The 20,669-nt window shown below is 34.3% G+C and overlaps 1 protein-coding gene across 1 annotated transcript; it reads right to left on the bottom strand.

The window, feature by feature from the left end:
- Nucleotides 1-6,581: 6,581 nt before the first annotated feature.
- Nucleotides 6,582-17,611, bottom strand: LOC144344676 (arylsulfatase B-like). Its single transcript, XM_085503807.1, has 15 exons — nt 17,515-17,611; nt 17,357-17,375; nt 14,393-14,546; nt 14,220-14,271; nt 13,320-13,423; nt 12,256-12,368; nt 11,788-11,849; nt 10,763-10,826; nt 9,918-10,015; nt 9,569-9,705; nt 8,363-8,421; nt 8,156-8,273; nt 7,658-7,728; nt 7,416-7,520; nt 6,582-6,896 (listed from the first exon to the last, which is right to left on the bottom strand). The coding sequence occupies exons 1-15, from the start codon at nt 17,551-17,553 to the stop codon at nt 6,724-6,726; spliced, it is 1,368 nt and encodes a 455-aa protein (XP_085359933.1). The 5' UTR covers nt 17,554-17,611; the 3' UTR covers nt 6,582-6,723.
- Between the last annotated feature and the right edge of the window lie 3,058 nt (nt 17,612-20,669).

Genomic DNA, 20,669 nt, shown 5'->3' with positions numbered 1-20,669 from the left:
CATCGGAACACTAGAGTAGTTAGAAAAATGAACACCACTTAACGACCAACGTCGTGGCGTGGTACACAAGCGTGCCATCAAAATAAAACAAAATTAGCTTGAAAAGACAGTGGGTTCGAGTCCCGCTCAGAGCTACCGTAAAAACGTAAATCAAATAAACTGAAATCTCTCAAACCGTAAACAAGTAAACAAAGAACGTCGCAAAAAATAATAAACCTCACAAAACTGCACCATACAAAACTGAATGAATAAATAATAAAATAACTAACGTCTTAAACTGGACGACGCGCAATTTGTTCAACAGTTTCCAGATTGTGACAAGAGATAAACAAGACCCAAGTCAAGGTAAGTTTTGTTAAAGTGTCGATGGCGTTCCCTATATTACGAAAACAATTCAGGCAACAGACGAATATCTTCTGTGGTGTTGTTGAATTTATACCGTGTCTGCGGAATTGTTGATTGAGGGTTCGAAGCCAGCAGTTAACGTTTTGTTAGAAAGTTTCACAATTAAATCAAATATCCAATGATACCAGTATATTTATTTCATTATTTTAACAACTTGCAATGGTGGAAGTTGGTCAAACACGAGTTCTTACACCTAAATAAGTATCAAATATTTGTCGACACATTTATTCTCTCAACCTTGTAGAGGTGGAAATTAATTAAACAACAGGTATTTACTCACAAATATAATGGTCAATATTTGTCCATACATTCATTCTGTCAATTTAAGAACTTGTAATTGTTGGAATTAATCAAATGAGAGTTGTCTACACCAAAATAAGTTTCAAATACTTGTCCATACATTTATTCTCTCAATTTAACAACTTGTAATGGTGTAAAATAATTAAACGAGAGTTGTCTACACCAAAATAAGTCTAAAATATTTGTCCGCACATTTATTCTCTCAATTTAACAACTTGTAATGGTGTAAAATAATTAAACGAGAGCTGTCTACACCAAAATAAGTCTAAAATATTTGTCCGCACATTTATTCTCTCAATTTAACAACTTGTAATGGTGTAAAATAATTAAACGAGAGCTGTCTACACCAAAATAAGTCTAAAATATTTGTCCGCACATTTATTCTCTCAATTTAACAACTTGTAATTGTGGGAATTAATCAAACAAGAGCTGTCTACACCAAAATAAGTCTAAAATATTTGTCCGCACACTTATTCTCTCAATTTAACAACTTGGAATGGTGTAAAATAATTAAACGAGAGCTGTCTACACCAAAATAAGTCTAAAATATTTGTCCATACATTTATTCTCTCAATTTAACAACTTGGAATGGTGTAAAATAATTAAACGAGAGCTGTCTACACCAAAATAAGTCTAAAATATTTGTCCGCACATTTATTCTCTCAATTTAACAACATGTAATTGTGGGAATTAATCAAACGAGAGATGTCTACACAAAAATAAGTCTAAAATATTTGTCGACACATTTATTCTCTCAACCTTGTAGAGGTGGAAATTAATTAAACAACAGGTATTTACTCACAAATATAATGGTCAATATTTGTCCATACATTCATTCTGTCAATTTAAGAACTTGTAATTGTTGGAATTAATCAAATGAGAGTTGTCTACACCAAAATAAGTTTCAAATACTTGTCCATACATTTATTCTCTCAATTTAACAACTTGTAATGGTGTAAAATTATTAAATGAGAGTTGTCTACACCAAAATCAGTCTAAAATATTTGTCCACACATTTATTCTCTCAATTTAACAACTTGTAATGGTGTAAAATAATTAAACGAGAGCTGTCTACACCAAAATAAGTCTAAAATATTTGTCCGCACATTTATTCTTTCAATTTAACAACCTGTAATTGTGGGAATTAATCAAACGTGAGTTGTTTACATCAAACTAAGTATTAAATATTTGTTGAGACATTTATTCTCTCAATTTAACAACTTGTAATGGTGTAAAATAATTAAACGAGAGTTGTCTACACCAAAATTAATCTCAAATATTTGTCCACACATTTATTGTCACAATTTAACCACTTGTTAATAGTGGAAATTACTTAAACGCGACTTGTTTAATCAGTTGACATCAATGCAACTTACCCGCAGACAGTGCACAACAGAGTATCATTGTTGAGCAATTATAAACAGGAACGTGTCTTGGCATTAGGGTAAGGGTCGGGTCAGGTATGGGCAACGGAATTATTAACAGGAACGCGTCTTGGCATTAGGGTTAGGGTCGGGTCAGGTATGGGCAACGCAAATGGCAAACACCCAATTGGCAAGATGTACACTAACGGGTTATGGCATGCATATAGTTTACACAAGTAAAAACACAAAATTGGCAATTTTTTGGACAATTGTAACTCAATAATAGAAATATATATATACACACTATATAGTCTTATCAAATGCAAATACATCCAGTCAATCCTTTGTGGTCTTGTGGGTCAGTTCTCTACATAGTGACCAGGAGGACCTGGGTTCAATTCCCTTGCCTGCTCATCTTTTTTTCGCAAACACCATTTGGCAATAAAGCTAAATATGACAACAAATTAATTAATTTGCATGACTACCCACATAGCTCAGTTGATTTGTACTATGTCAGCAATGTGAGCGATCGTTGGTTCGAATCCGGTATGTTTAGTTAGATTTTTGAATGCTAGTGAAGACAGTGTCCTATGAATAGGACTTAAATCCTAACTCCTGTGTGAAGACACTCGTGGTACAGTGGACAAGACAGTGCGCTGGGAACTCAAAGATCGCAAGTTCGAATCACGGATTGGACACTCCTACAAAAGACATGAAAGACGTTAAAATCATAAACAGCGGATTCAAAAACTCAAGTCAGGAAAACAGAACACAAGAATACTGCCTCACATGGAAGCCAGTCGAAGTCGTCAAAGAACGAACAAAGTCGAAGAACTAACACAGTTGACAGCTGTAGGTCACGTGCAACAACAGACACGAGGAGCATGGCTGCTCTCCAAATGGGTCCCTTCTTTTGTATTGACCCCCTAAGGATTGCTAATCCCCCTCTCTAACTCTTCCCCCAAAAATAATATATCGCCCCTTTTAAAATGTAATGACCCACAAATTAATGAATATTCATGAGCACAGAAACTGCTACGTCATGAATAAATTAGCATAATTTTAAAAAAATTTGCATAAAGTGTAGGTACTCCTTCTGGAGCTCTGCCAAGCGAGATAATACCGATGCCGCTCATAACTCGTCCATATGGAGCAAGGGCCCGACGTATAAATGTATTTGGTAGGAATGGCGGAACATTTGATAAAACCATTTTGGTGGATGGACACACAAGTGGTTCAACCGAGATAGAAAAATCCCAAATAACCATCGCATAAGCACAGACCATGTCAACACATGACACTGACGACATGAAATTCCGTCAACAATTTCGCAACGAACCTTAGATTCATAGCAGGTGTGGTCGAAGCCTTTGTTTGAGCGGCCGCCATCTTGGCCGGCCTTAGCTCCGACTCACAACCAAACAAAAAACCACACCAAAAACGATAAAATGACCAACAAAATTAAAAAAATAAATACACACAGACAACCAGTAACACTATATACAACAATTAGAAACGTTAAAAAAGAAGCACTGTGCTTGCAAAGATAGGAAAAGACTCTCCAGTTGGCCGAGAGCAGGAGCGTTCAAAAAACACGTCCTCTACCAACCATTTAAAGTAGAATGGTATGCATATATTGTAGTAGTATGCGAGTGGTCTGGTTCACATATATAAATAGAATGGTATGCATATATTGTAGTAGTATGGGAGTGGTCTGGTTCACATATATAAATAGAATGGTATGCATATATTGTAGTAGTATGGGAGTGGTCTGGTTCACATATATAAATATAATGGTATGCAGGTATTGTTGTAGTATGGGAGTGGTCTGGTTCACATACATAAATAGAATGGTATGCATATATTGTAGTAGTATGAGAGTGGTCTGGTTCACATATATAAATAGAATGGTATGCATGTATTGTAGTAGTATGGGAGTGGTCTGGTTCACATACATAAATAGAATGGTATGCATATATTGTAGTAGTATGGGAGTGGTCTGGTTCACATATATAAATATAATGGAATGCATATATTGTAGTAGTATGGGAGTGGTCTGGTTTAAAAACATAAATAGAATGGTATGCATGTATTGTAGTAGTATGGGAGTGGTCTGGTTCACATATATAAATATAATGGAATGCATATATTGTAGTAGTATGGGAATGGTCTGAATCACATATATAAATATAATGGTATGCATGTATTGTAGTAGTATGGGAGTGGTCTGGTTCACATATATAAATATAATGGTATGCATATATTGTAGTAGTATGGGAGTGGTCTGGTTCACAAGCATAAATATAATGGTATGCATATATTGTAGCAGTATGGGAGTGGTCTGGTTCACATATATAAATAGAATGGTATGCATGTATTGTAGTAGTGTGGGAGTGGTCTGGTTCAAATATATATAAATAGAATGGTATGCATGTATTGTAGTAGTATGGGAGTGGTCTGGTTCACATATATAAATAGAATGGTATGCATATATTGTAGTAGTATGGGAGTGGTCTGGTTCACATATATAAATAGAATGGTATGCATGTATTGTAGTAGTATGGGAGTGGTCTGGTTCACATATATAAATAGAATGGTATGCATGTATTGTAGTAGTATGGGAGTGGTCTGGTTCACATATATAAATAGAATGGTATGCATATATAGTAGTAGTATGGGAGTGGTCTGGTTTACAAACATAAATAGAATGGTATGCATGTATTGTAGTAGTATGGGAGTGGTCTGGTTCACATACATAAATAGAATGGTATGCATGTATTGTAGTAGTATGGGAGTGGTCTGGTTCACATATATAAATAGAATGGTATGCATGTATTGTAGTAGTATGGGAGTGGTCTGGTTCACATACATAAATAGAATGGTATGCATGTATTGTAGTAGTATGGGAGTGGTCTGGTTCACATATATAAATATAATGGTATGCATATATTGTAGTAGTATGGGAGTGGTCTAATTCACAAGCATAAATATAATGGTATGCATATATTGTAGCAGTATGGGAGTGGTCTGGTTCACATACATAAATAGAATGGTATGCATGTATTGTAGTAGTGTGGGAGTGGTCTGGTTCACATATATAAATAGAATGGTATGCATGTATTGTAGTAGTATGGGAGTGGTCTGGTTCACATATATAAATAGAATGGTATGCATGTATTGTAGTAGTATGGGAGTGGTCTGGTTCACATACATAAATAGAATGGTATGCATGTATTGTAGTAGTATGGGAGTGGTCTGGTTCACATATATAAATAGAATGGTATGCATGTATTGTAGTAGTATGGGAGTGGTCTGGTTCACATACATAAATAGAATGGTATGCATGTATTGTAGTAGTATGGGAGTGGTCTGGTTCACATATATAAATAGAATGGTATGCATGTATTGTAGTAGTATGGGAGTGGTCTGGTTCACATACATAAATAGAATGGTATGCATGTATTGTAGTAGTATGGGAGTGGTCTGGTTCACATATATAAATATAATGGTATGCATATATTGTAGTAGTATGGGAGTGGTCTAATTCACAAGCATAAATATAATGGTATGCATATATTGTAGCAGTATGGGAGTGGTCTGGTTCACATACATAAATAGAATGGTATGCATGTATTGTAGTAGTGTGGGAGTGGTCTGGTTCACATATATAAATAGAATGGTATGCATGTATTGTAGTAGTATGGGAGTGGTCTGGTTCACATATATAAATAGAATGGTATGCATGTATTGTAGTAGTATGGGAGTGGTCTGGTTCACATACATAAATAGAATGGTATGCATGTATTGTAGTAGTATGGGAGTGGTCTGGTTCACATATATAAATAGAATGGTATGCATGTATTGTAGTAGTATGGGAGTGGTCTGGTTCACATATATAAATAGAATGGAATGCATATATTGTAGTAGTATGGGAGTGGTCTGGTTCACATATATAAATAGAATGGTATGCATGTATTGTAGTAGTATGGGAGTGGTCTGGTTCACATACATAAATAGAATGGTATATATGTATTGTAGTAGTATGGGAATGGTCTGGTTCACATATATAAATATAATGGTATACATATATTGTAGTAGTATGGGAGTGGTGTGGCTCACATATATATAGTAATTTTTCTTTCTTTCTTCGGCATTTTTAGCACATGTACATCAGTGCATTCTGCATTCTCTGTGTCTTGCTCTTAGACTTGCATCCACTTCCGTGATGACCAACTCCTAAATTGCCTCTGTGCCACCTGTGGCCTGTCATCCTTATCATAGCTTTATATGGGGACGTTTGGCTGTGGTAACTTGTGCTAACACTTTATCTGGGTCTTCTGTGAATTTCACACTGTTTTCTCGTTCCCAGCCCAAACCTTCATAATTCACCTGTCAAGCTTTCATGAGGTAGTTGTAATTTACTGTATATGATGCTAATACTGTTCGACCGTGACTGCAGTATGCATCCCGACTCAAGTGAACTCTTGTGTTGTTAAATAAAACAGACAAATGTTTTATATTGTTTTGAATATTTAATCTACTTAGAGCCTCTTAATCTCAATCAAGTCTAATATGTTTTTTTAAGACTGGAAGTGAAAACGCGTAGCATAATAATATAATAGGCTTGGGTAGCATGGTATATGCATCATTATTTCTAACACCAGCCAGGCGACCACACACCACCAAAATTCACGGCGTCACCCGCTGGGTCAAATATTCGGGGTCCAGGCGGAACTAGATGTTCACGATACTCATCCAAGCGATGACGTAATTCTGCTACTTTGTTGGGATATACTTCGGCGAGGTTGTTTCTTTCCTCGGGATCATCTGCATTGAAAGAAGACATCGTGTTGTTAAATAACGTATAATATTTCATGATAAAATAAATACCATCAAAATTTCAATTTTTAGATATGATGGAAAATGCGTTTTGGAAGTGGATATGTGCTTATAAACTTAAGTCAAATCAGATAAGCTATTAAACACAATAGGGTTACATGTAAGTGACTATTTTCATATATAATGGTATACAAGTATACCTTAACTAAAGCTGTTTACTACCATGAATCTGTTTGTTCAATTAATATTTTACCTCTTTGAAAGTAATGATGACAAGGCTATTACTATGGTCAGATTTCGATTGAATACAACATGGGAATTCTCTAGCCGTTCCTGATTGATTGCGAATGTGACATTATGGTATTAGCTGATTTGCTCCGAGAAGATTATTTCCGCCTTTAGAATAAAAAACAGAACCATACACTATGCTATAGGATGCGATGATCATCGCAATCCAAACCATACATGCCAAGATCACACGACCAACCTAAGTTACGTCAGTCATACCTATGATATTGAACAAGTATGTCACGTTTGCTGGGGGTGGTTCATTTCCAGTTGGAGGAATGGGAAACCCGCTAATAGGTTCGTCACCATAGTTGTACCAATCACCTGAAATACCAATACATTGACATACATTATATAATGCAATTACCATTGAAATACATAAATGTACTGCCTTCAGTGTCAACCATACAGTAATTTTTCTGCATATTGAATCCATTGGGTTATATTGAAAATATATTTACCTGATCTGTTCAACAATCGAAAAGGATACAATAAATCCGGGTTTCCTGTAATCAATTTATAATCCCCAACCCTAAAAAACATGCGGAACACGAGTCAGGATGAGATTGTATGTAGCACAATATTATTATTCAACTCACAGTCAAAAAACAGTTTAATTCATTTGTTTGTAGTTTATACGAACCACAAATAGAGGCACAAATATTAGAAATAAAGTGTATACTTTGTCAATTACATGACTCTTGGGCGTTCACAATGACGAATGTAATGGCATTCAACGCGTCTCAATGATGAAACTTACACAAACTCGAAAACACGAAAAAAACAAATAGCACATTTTCTTACTGTATACGTCATTGTTACGGATTCAATGGCTGGTACATTCTGGGTCATCAATATTTTGCAAAGTTTCCATCTTGTATATGTTGGAAATAAAGAAGGTTTACGAACCAAATTTAAACATAGTTACACCCACCCACGCGCATTGTATTAACACTTACCTGATGGCAGCACCAGGGGACAACTCGTTATCATCGATATTATATACAAATTCTGTTCTTGGCGATGGTTCACCTTTTGAAATTGTCTTCCACATATCCATACCGTCAATATCACACTCTGTCAAGTACAATACAATGCAGATTATAGAAACTATAGTTAAAGTGACCTGCAATGGAACGTATTTTGAAATAGTTTTAAAATCTTACCAGTTTTAGCTCCAGCCAATTCAATTATTGTTTTATGCAAATCGACAATGTGAATTAACCTAAAAGAAACAAAGGGAAATTAGCATAAGTTACAGCAGTGACGTGTTTTCGCGCATCATTCGCTGGCCAATTGATTCATTGCCGGGCATTGTCGACGGGCCACCTAGTTACAACGTCAACGTCTTTATTTTCAACTCCAAGCTCAAAGGACAGCATATTGTCATTTGATCTACCAGGATGTCAGCCGGCTTTCGAATCATATCACGTGCATGTTGTTACGAATATTCATAATTAGCATTGTAACGTCATACACCTACGATACTTTAATATGTTCAATGAAAACAAAGACCCTAACACGTGTACACACTTATATCAACCGAACCTCTTGATCGTGTTTGGTCAGTACAAACTCTAGGTGTAAGGCGAGGATATATGGGGGTAGCCTAGAACTACCCTGATGTAATCTGAAATCTACCTAGTGGGTGAACTTTTCGCGGAATTCATCCGGACAGCTCTCATGTTACAGTACAACGTAATCTTCAGATTTACGGAGATTTTTTCTTTGGATCATTCAAATAGTGGGGGTGTCGCTCTACTGACTGAGCATGGGAGGTGATTGAAGAAAAAAACAATGAGTGACCTATGTTAAAACGTATGTCATACCATGTACAGCCAGGTATACTTGTTGTTTCATTATTACATTGTTTTACGCGAAAAAGTTGCATAACGCGTGTATGGCATATATGTAAATCAGTATCGATTGTTCAAACAAAGAAAACAAATACAGGTGCCTACGAGTTAAGTGTATTCACAATTGGTACAATTCACAATTGATTAGCACATTGAAGATACCCCTGAAGTTTCGGGCTTCAGCTTCAGCCAAAACACTTTGATGTCTATTACTCGTATTTTATTTATGTATAATCATTGATTTTTACATTGATGGTCCATGCAAATTATTTACCGGTCTTCTGAATTGCGCAGCAACAATTACGTTTTATATTGCCACTGACGCCGACTACCTAATACATTATTTTCACCAAACTTGTTTGACACAAAATAGCCATACACCATAAACAATTAGATATTATCGGACGAGCAGTAAATATAGCTTACACTATAGTTTTACGGATTGTAAATGGTGGCATATTTAGGGAACGTAAATTCAGTCGTGAGCAACACTGTGATTAACTACCAGTAACTTACTCGTTATTTACGTATCCAGTCTTCTTCAACATACTCCCATGGAAAAATGTTGGTATACGAGTAGCGCCTTCAAACAGTGTTAAAATATTTCCCCGTAATGGCCAATTTGACCCGAATGCAGATGCCATGGCTCCATTCTGTGTAAATGCACATAATCAAACGGACATTGTGCTATAAAGAATTAATCTGAGGCGGATGAGAAGTCAAGTAAAAATAGTTCATCAAATAATCACTAAATTATTTGTCCAGTAAACTCAAGGCAACGAAAAGAAAACGAAGTGAACATATACCAAAACATGTTTAATGACTAAACACATTAGATTTGCAACAACGGAAATTGATTACTTACGTCAGATGTGAATATAAATAGCGTATCGTCCCACATTCCACGTGTCTTCAACGCATCCACCAAAAGGCCAATTGAATTGTCCATCACAGACAACTTTCCTGAAAAAGTAAAATAATATAATGTTTTTCTATTCAACCACAGATAATAGTGTTTTTTTGTAAAACCTCTGGCTATTGTTCATCGGTACTAATCAATCTGGGGTAAACCATTTACAACGTCATGAAATTTTTTGTGATTAAGAAAATTGTGGCGAACCTGAAATATACAAGTGAAATAAGATAGGGAGCAGTTTTTATGACCATGAGATTTTGAATTATTTACATATTGATGCTCAGTATAGTGTGAATAAATTACTTGAAATGCTCTTTGAGTAATTCAACAGAAAAAAACAATCGCAGCAATACAACTCTTTTTAAATCTATTGTTTTATTTCAGAATGGAATGCTTCTATACAATGATAATCGAATGGTGTTTATTTCTACATATTGAATAATGTATAAACGATTACTCCATTTTCTGAACCTAAATATACATGCAAATTAGATATGGACTTGTTGGCATCTAATGACGGAGCGCAAAACCCATGAAGCACATTGACTTCATCATGGCAGCCATTTTAGATTGACGATAATTAGGAAAATTGCTTATTGATAACGGATTCACACAATTCTGAATCAGAACAGCCCTTGTATATAAAACCTTGTATATAACGGACTTTTGTCATTCAAATCTGAATATTATGAAATTGTTTGGTTCCATTGTACATATCAATCCCCATGGTAGTAATTGATTATGATTCGGTATTTTAGTGTCTCTAGATACAAGGATGTTTAAATTATACATACCATAAAATTTCCTGGTTCGATCATCTTCGATATCGGAATACAAATCTTCATATTCCTGGGGTACCTAGGAAACAACCACACATGCACGTTATTAATATAATCTAAAACTCTGCAGTGGATATCGTTCTAGTATATCTAATTCTTAATTGTTGTACCATTGTCGGTAGTCTACTGTATATATAAAAAATAAGTAAGTTATCTCAAGATTCTTTCCAGGTAAGGCCATACTGAACTCAAGAAATAGTGGATATTCCTTGTAATGTCCCATTACTATATCTACTGCTCTTTCAGCAGTCATGAACTTTAGAGAGGAAAAAATAAGTACAATTTCAAAAATATCATTACATTATTCTATTACACTTAATTTCTCTTTAATTAAAAAAAATAAAAATGTGCATAGATTATTGTGCAACCTGATATTTTCAAAATATGCTTATATCATTAATTATTCAACATTGTGCCAAAATCCCCGGTTGTTTTGTGTAAACAAATTATTTAGTCGTTGCGGCGATCGCAAGGTGTCGTAGTATATTCAGTGCCTCGCAGAGGGCAATTGATCCAGTCCAAGTATGCGTTCTTTGCCGTTGCTACCAAAAGTCTCAAAAAGAGGAAAATGTAGTGATGTTCCGTTTTATGTAATGTGAACTTAAGTCAATTGAAGGAATGACTTTAAAGTAGCAAATTGATTAAAACAATTTCATGTATGATTGGTGATTAAAAAGGCCATGTAGAGCGTGTTTGGTCTACCAATAGATGATTGCATTGAGAAATTTCCAATTTGGAGCTAATTAAAACAGGTAGACGGTACCGTCGCCACTACGATCTGTGTTATATTCGTATATATCGGTGCTGATATTGTTATACTCCTTCTGGAAGCTGACAATATCCGGTTTAATATAAAACTGAATAGAGCATATTTGATATCTTGTAGTTGTGCATTTGCAAACCTTGTGTGATATAAATTCACCCTAGTGACTAAAGTTTGTAACCAAAGAGACAAAACACCGATTTTCGACATTACTCACTGGGAGATACGTGTCACTTTCTTGTACCACTCCGGTGTTGTCGCGGAAATCATACCCTGAAGCTAAAGGGGATAAAATGAATGAAATTTAGCTCTGCCTGGTAATGCCTCATCCGAATATTTCTAGTGCACGAATATTGAGACGAAACATTCAGAATTCACCAAAAGCAGAGATTTATGCAAAGAATTGTAAGATCCTTGCTAGAATTTATGAAGAGAAAATCGTAATGCTAGCCAAGAGTGATATAAAATTTAATGCAAAGCGAAACAAATGAAATATGACGAAACACACTGGGCAACTTGGAGTATGGAGTAAGAAAAAAATGAAACACCAGCATGCTCGTAGGTGGAAATGTATTTTTTAAGTCTTGACATTTTTTATGTTGATTGTAAATATTCTCTAACTTTAAAACAATTGAACATTGTTGTTTGCTGTCTATACGGTTTTCCCATACTTTATTTTACTTACCGAGTGTATTTTCTTTAGTGTATAGGGTGGTTCCCCCTGCCAGCCAACCATAAAAAGAATCAAAACCACGTTTATTTGGAAGATACTCCTCCTTACAGTATCCTAAATGCCACCTATGAATAAAAGCCACACACGCTTGATTATGAAAAAAACATAATAAATTGTTGGTTGTTGCGCTATCCACCATCTTTCCATGCGATGGGTTGCTACAGAGAGTAAACTTGAATCATATACTAGTATATCCTCTATATATCACATTATATTTATCGATCAAAATATGTTCAATGTTGATAACCAGGGCTAATGTTAACTGATGCACTTTTAAAATGTAGATTGGTGACGTGGTTCAGTGGTAATACATCAGGGATCTAGACAATACGAAATAATTGTGTTATCACCAGTCCTATATTATCAACCAAGGAATAAACAACTTCAGAATAATTTGACTGTTGCTTCGTAACTGCTATCCACGTTGATCCAAAGTTTGGTTTGTAACAGGTATATACTGCATTGAAGCGTCTGCTGATTTGTCCCAATTTTGGCTGTCATTTCGGATAATATAAAATTGAACGAGTTCCATTCTCCAAATTTACAATTGGCTAAGGGAACTAAAATTGTTGATGCGTCATCTATTTAGCATGTAGATGATAGTTTAAACCACTTACCGCATTGATCTGAAATCGGTTTGCAACATATATGCTAGTGCATTCATGTTTGTAAGCATTTGACGAAACGTCTTTATTACATATTACTTTATTTGCTTTAGAAACTTTACAGTGTTCTTACAACACTTAACATGTATAACATGGGGAAGGAGAATTTAAGGTAAAGAGTTTGTAGCACTATTATTATCATTTAGATTCTTCTTTTACTGTTTTTGGTGTTCAATAGTCTTGCTGTATGTGTTTGACAACACTGCAACAGCTTCATATTTAACCAGGCGGAAAATAAGACAGTTATGTCAAATAATATTTTGATTTAAATTTTTTAATCGCACAAGCCCCTAGTACAGCAGTACATATACATATTTTAAATTCAGCCGATGTGTTCTGCAGTCTACTTACTTTCCGATAAGGTGAGTAAGATACCCAACATCTTTCAGCATTTCTGGTAGTATCTTGAGATCCAATAAAAGCCCGTCAGCTTCAAGAGTGAACAGAATTTGATGCTGTAAATGACAATAATAAAAACTAAGAGTGTAGTAGAATATTGTGCCACATGTTATTCAAAATAAATGTTTTATACTTTTATTCTAAGAAGTAATCATGAATGACAATCGATGATCAAAATGACAATCTGTTATTTCGAAATGTGCATATTTGCATGTATTTTCAATAATAAATAAACACAGTCATGTTTAGATGGGTACTTGTCAAACATTGCTCGCAAGAATTTGTATGAACGATTAAATAATCAATAATAATAATCTATGAATATGCAAATTAGTGTATATCGTAGATCTGACATCAAAAATATCACTCAAATGAGTTCTACTTGGCGGCCACCCATTAGAATCGTAGACTCGTTTCAGAGATTGTAGATAATGTGGTGAATATGATCAATACATCGCCAACAATTTCTTGTTGAATTAACGTATTCTAATAATTTGTAATGTAAAAACATATTTTAGTGGGAACAAAAATGTAACCACATAAATGTTGCATCAAACGTAAAACAAACTAGTACTTAGTGTGAATTAAACTTTGTTAATCAAATATATAGTTTGATATGGTTTAAAACAATCCTATGAAAATAAATTGTTTGAATGCTACTCCCTGAAAAAGTCTTTTACATCTTCATCATGTCAAGCCAACAGGGCGGTGTAACATTATTCGGGCCATTTTATGTCAACTTTGTCTTTAACTTTGTATATATTGCGCATACTAGACATTTAGTTGTATTTTGTCAACAGAAACACACGCTATCTGGGAATACAGATAATTGTGTTTCAATAAGCAAATTACCTGTCTTTTAATTTTGAACGGAAAATAACCGGTAAATAGAGCAGATCTAGATCTGAAGAATAAAGCATACATGCAAACATAATTAAACAGGTGTACAGGTGATTTGTTGATAGTAAAATTGACTGTACAATCTGTAACTACATACCGGCAACATTACATGTCTTGTCACTTACGGTGTACATGCAGGCTGGACGTATGATTGGTTGAATATGACGCCATCAGCGGCGAGTTGATTGAGGATAGGCATCTTGAGATCTGGGTTGTGCCATCCTACGTCATTCCACCCTAGATCCTCTGCTAATATTAGCACAATGTGTGGCTGTTTACCTACCAATAAAGCAAATGAAGGAATCTAAGAGCATAACACTAGAACATGGCTCAAACCTTATAACCTTGCCTGTTGCGAGTTGATTTAGAATGGATATCTTGATGTGCGCGTTGTTCCATATTATGTTGTTTCATAATTGATGTTTGTGCGCTGATAAAACTAATCAATGACCTATACGGTGTAACACTAAAACATAATACAGCTAGTATTTTGTATGTATAATTTATGGAATATATTCTTCCAATTAATGTGCATTTATAAACTCAATAAGAACATTATGGCGGAGATAACATACACAACCATAGATCTTTAAACAAAAGTTGTATAGAAAAATCTAAGATTCAAACAAAACAAAGCAACTGACAAGTACACTACATACTGTCGTACTGTCATAATTTTGTCTTCAGTGTAGAAATATTTCGCACCAGTTTTTTGTTAGCAAAACAGGTGGAAACATATCCAAGTATCAGTTTGTAGCGAATAAAACAATTCTATTAAAAAATAATGTTTTAATCTGTATCTTTGATGTATCATGTGGCACAGTAGTAAATTGGTTGGAAATATCAAATTGTTAATTAAAGTCACTTTTTGTAATTAAACTTTTTCCAGTAAGCCCAACATTTTTGATAAAACCCACATAATAATATGACTTACAAATAAAGACTATACTTTTATTTTCAGTACCGATAAATCCAGTGTTAGTAACACACAATGTTGTCGGGGAACAAGTCGTTTGTGCTTAAGATCTCCTGTCACTTGAGTTGTTTTGGTTGATTTCATTTGATCCATTTGAATGTCAATGACATACAATAATATTAGACTGTCACTGTCACAAATGCCCAGCAAGTATTAGCAACTGAAATGCATCAATTGAATGTGAATAAATAAATGAATTTTCTAATGTCAATATGACATTCAAAAATATTAGACTGTCACAGTCAGAAATGCCCAGCAAGTATTCACAACTGAAATGCATCAATTGAATGTGGATAAATAAATGAATTTTCTAATGTCAATATGACATTCAAAAATAGTAGACTGTCACAGTCAGAAATGCCCAGAAAGCATTCACAACTGAAATGCATCAATTGAATGTGAATAAATAAATGAATTTTCTAATGTCAATATGACATTCAAAAATACTAGACTGTCACAGTCAGAAATGCACAGCAAGTATTAGCAACTGAAATGCATCAATTGAATGTGAATAAATAAATGAATTTTCTAATGTCAATATGACATTCAAAAATACTAGACTGTCACAGTCAGAAATGCCCAGCAAGTATTCACAACTGAAATGCATCAATTGAATGTGAATAAATAAATGAATTTTCTAATGTCAATATGACATTCAAAAATATTAGACTGTCAGTCAGAAATGCCCAGAAAGTATTCACAACTGAAATGCATCAATTGAATGTGAATAAATAAATGAATTTTCTAATGTCAATATGATATTCAAAAATACTAGACTGTCACAGTCAGAAATGCACAGCAAGTATTCAAAACTGAAATGCATCATTTGAATGTGAATAAATAAATGAATTTTCTAATGTCAATATGACATTCAAAAATACTAGACTGTCACAGTCAGAAATGCCCAGCAAGCATTCACAACTGAAATGCATCATTTGAATGTGAATAAATAAATGAATTTTCTAATGTCAATATGACATTCAAAAATATTAGACTGTCACAGTCAGAAATGCCCAGCAAGCATTCACAACTGAAATGCATCATTTGAATGTGAATAAATAAATGAATTTTCTAATGTCAATATGACATTCAAAAATATTAGACTGTCACAGTCAGAAATGCCCAGCAAGTATTCACAACTGAAATGCATCAATTGAATGTGAATAAATAAATGAATTTTTTAATGTCAATATGACATTCAAAAATATTAGACTGTCACAGTCAGAAATGCCCAGCAAGTATTCACAACTGAAATGCATCAATTGAATGTGAATAAATAAATGAATTTTTTAATGTCAATATGACATTCAAAAATATTAGACTGTCACAGTCAGAAATGCCCAGCAAGTATTCACAACTGAAATGCATCAATTGAATGTGAATACATAAATGAATTTTCTTTAATCTTGCTTTGGAGTAGAATTTGAATTGTGTTTTAGCAGGAGGTTCAAGCAAGTATTAAAATAAAATGTATGTGCATAAATGAACTTTTCTCAATTTTGCTTTGGTTGGTATTTTTTTATTATTACTTTTTTCTTGTTTTTCCAGATTCTAAAAACAGTTTAAGAGATTCAGTCTGATATAATAAAGTAAAAATGTTTAAATTTTTCAACACGGTGCACTCAGTTCACTTTATGAGTCATCAACTAAAAATGACTATCTCTGTTACACTATTTGTGACGCCTGGCACGAATAAATAGTAAGGCATTTGTTATTTAATAACTTGAAAACGTGTTCACAACGTTTTACTCATAATTTGTTTTGGATCTGCGTCAATTTCTGTATGTTAATAAAATATAGAACCTGAGTTTTAATTAATATTGAAAATATGAAATATATTCAAAATCAATAAATAGTGACATCAAATTAAATATGCATGTTTTTGTAAATATTGTTTGGTTATAGTATTTAATCGTATTTCAATATCTGTACTAAAATAACATATTAACATTAAGGACTCAATTCAGAGCTTGTAGAACTGATATATCGAACAGATATATGGATGGACCAATAGAAACTCAGAGAGGGGCAATGAGAGAAAACATTTTGTAATTTGTGCAGCACTTCAAATATATTGAAACTCTACTTAAATAATATTATTGTTACGTCTTACCTGATTCAACTACAATCACCTGCAATACAAACATAAATATAGTGTTTGTGACATTGCTGAATAACAGAGGCGATCTATCCACGTACGGTGTTCATGTTTATGGAAGTCCTAATATGAAGAGTTCCTATTAACCGTCTATAGACATAGAATATACTTACACACACCAGTGCTACCAATACTAAACAGGTTAAACGCATCTTTATAGAACTGTATACGCACTTCGGTCGATGTACAAATGTTATCTATCAGCCGGGTCTTGGTATAGTAACTGATAATAAATCTGAAGATGTATTTATATGCTTCTGCTATCGGACACATCAAACGTCAGCCAGTAGCTATATTTATTTACCACGTTCTTTTCAAATGATTGATTATGCAAGTATAACTGCAATCAGCAATGTAGGGTCCAAGCTATTTAACAATTGCTGCACGTTGTTTCATGCTTGTTATTTTCAAAAATAAATGTGAAATGTGAAACTGGTATTACGTAACTCATACATCAATATAATCGGATACTTTAATGTTATTCATATACCATTAACAACTAAATTGTTATATCAAGCTCATACTACATTATAGGTTGATATTATTACAAAATAAAACCATAGCAAATCATCAATGTAAATTTGCACATCAATGTTTCTGAAAGCACAACTGTAAATTGACACGACTGACTCACATCATAATAAAGATATTGCATTTATGCCATAAAGTATTTGTGGTGAAGTTTTTATATAAAACACATCTATACAGTATTTGGAAGACATACTGTTAAAATCTGTAATTGCTGCTAGTTGTTGCACTGATGACACTACATTGACTTCTAATAGTGATAAATCAAAATGTTAACACAGTTATGGAGTATATGTGGAAATTGTGTTTTTGAACGTAATTTGCCTGTGGCCTCTTTCACATAACTGAAACACAATCATCTACAATATTGATGCACAACATGTAAGGATGGGATATCAACTGAATATATGTCCTACAATATTGATGCAAATAGAATGATAGGGTAGGGTTTTAAAATTGATCTTATATTTAGCGACACATGCTATGTGTAGTTTTAATTGGAATGCTTCACGATGATTGGTTAAATGTCTCGGCCAGTATGTTCAAAACAAATTTTGAACTACTAGTTTCATTGGATCTATGCACAAAGATAATAACAGATTACTGTAATCACGTGACCTTGGATTTACATAAAAAATTATCAAATCTGGTTTTGAACTTCTAATCGGATTTGTATATTGTTTGGTTTAGTTTGTGGCTGAGATGACTACAACAAGATGGCCAATGTTTCTGATATACAATTAGTAATTTAAAATTATTTTTTTATTTTGGCTTCATAAATCAGCATAGTTCTGTGGGACATCTGTCATATTTATTTGGCTGTAGCTCAATCTTTAAAAATCCTGATGCACTCCACTGTTCATGAAAGATATGATGTTGTCTTTACAGACAAAGCTTCCAATAATATAGTATTTGTGAATCATATTATTACTAGTGTCGTATTAAAAAAACTTTGGCTTGCTGGTTTCTAATTTCCCAGCTTTTATCTGATAACCTAACACAGGGAAACACTATATAAGGCTAGTTTTATTGCTAGATCATACAAAGGATGTCTATAATATTAGCATATATTGTCTACCATCAAGGAGTAACTTCAAAAATACTGTGATTTCTTCTTGTCCAGAAGTTATATAAGTTAATTGTCTACATTCAACACATAAAATGTTCTCAGCCATTAATAACGTTGGTAATCACTAACAGTTTTCTGTTGAATTTCAAATGTAATGTCTCTGTCACTGTCATCAGCACACGCACAAGCTCTGTTGATGACTGACAGTATCTGTACACTTCTAATAAGAAGCTAATAAAGCAAACGGAAAATCGGGCATATGTTCTGCTGTAACTTTTTAGTTATATGAATCATGGGTGATATTCACTGTAACATTAACGTGTCCATAAGAATACGAGTTCACGACAATACGAGTTCAAAGTCATGAAAGCACTGCATTAGTTCAGGAATAGTTCTCTCAAATTATTTTTAACTTAGCAGTACTCAATGGGACCTTGTTCACATAGAGTATGGGAATGATCTTCAGTATTAAATCTTTGGCTTGTGTTTATATACTTGGCGACACCATCTTGATGCAGAGTCGGACAATATTGACACCAAAAGAAACCCTCTACTTTCTGGATCAGATGTGTACCACTTTCATTGAAATAAAAACATGAATTATCAAAATTGCTGACAATGTAACTCGTCGTTATCCCAGATTTAACAACTAACTTTTTCAAGCTCCCCAAGTCCTATTCTCACCATAACAGAGATATACCTCGAAAGACAAAAGTCTATGAAACTATCATTAAGTGGTCTCAAAACATTAATAAAACGTGTTGCAATCAAAAGCAAACAAATATTGTTATATATAATCCCTGGGGATAAATAAACTCAGATGAACAAAACAATGTTACTCTAGCTGGTAAAGGGGAAAATTCACAAACGTAATGCAATAGGATATTAATCTCTAGGCCGAATCGCCTCCTGGCACTGAGGTTGCATTCCACGTAAATGCACTTTCAAATAGGATGGAACCAACAGAAATCTCCTAGAATACTCTATCTGTGCTCATAGGGACCCCGCAATGTATCGTACAACCATGTCCATAGACCTTAACAGCACAGGTCAGCACTGGTAACACCATCTCTAGCACCATCCCTAGCACCAATTATATGGGTCTCTGGTGAATAGTCACACACACCATATGTGAGCAATAACCATAGCAATGCTAATCTGTATCAGTACCATAAAAAAGGGTTGTAGAACTGACTAAGTTGCATGCCCATTTTTATCTTAAAATTTGATAATCGAGCACACACGAAACACACGACGATACTCAGCTATGATACTGTTCTCAACAATACCCCCTCAACACATTCTAACACTACCTAATATAGGGCTAAGCCCTGGTTACTTACTGTAGACAATCAATTTTAAGAACCACCGGCCTTCCCAATATGATCTTCCACAACACAGTTCCACAACAATGTGGGGCTGTAATCCTTTGTAATCACACAACTAAACTCATAATGTGGGGGCAAATGTCTCACTCACATCAAAATGATGTACACATAGCTCACAACAACTATTGAGCCATGCTTACAACAAGCCACGCATCTTGTACAAATGTACGCAAATGCTTCCTCAAATCAACATCTTTGTTAAAAGATGAGATTGTCCAGTGACAAGTGATTTAAACTGGGCAGGGGCATAACCAACCAACTGTGAGACCCATGCCTGCTTACC

This window comes from Saccoglossus kowalevskii, chromosome 9, assembly GCF_978046115.1.
Source record: "Saccoglossus kowalevskii chromosome 9, keSacKowa6.1, whole genome shotgun sequence".
In the NCBI taxonomy this organism is placed as follows: Eukaryota; Metazoa; Hemichordata; class Enteropneusta; family Harrimaniidae; genus Saccoglossus; species Saccoglossus kowalevskii.
Note: the sequence above shows the minus strand (reverse complement) of the source record. Positions and strands in the feature narration are given on the sequence as shown.

What these genes read in the sequence shown, in the direction of transcription:
- LOC144344676 (XM_085503807.1), bottom strand. Translation starts at nt 17,553, where the DNA reads ATGCGTTTAACCTGTTTAGTATTGGTAGCACTGGTGTGT. An exon ending in CGTTCAAAATTAAAAGACAG is followed by an intron (nt 13,424 to 14,219) that starts GTAATTTGCTTA and finishes TGTCATTTACAG; the next exon opens with CATCAAATTCTGTTCACTCT. An exon ending in CACTAAAGAAAATACACTCG is followed by an intron (nt 11,850 to 12,255) that starts GTAAGTAAAATA and finishes TATCCCCTTTAG; the next exon opens with CTTCAGGGTATGATTTCCGC.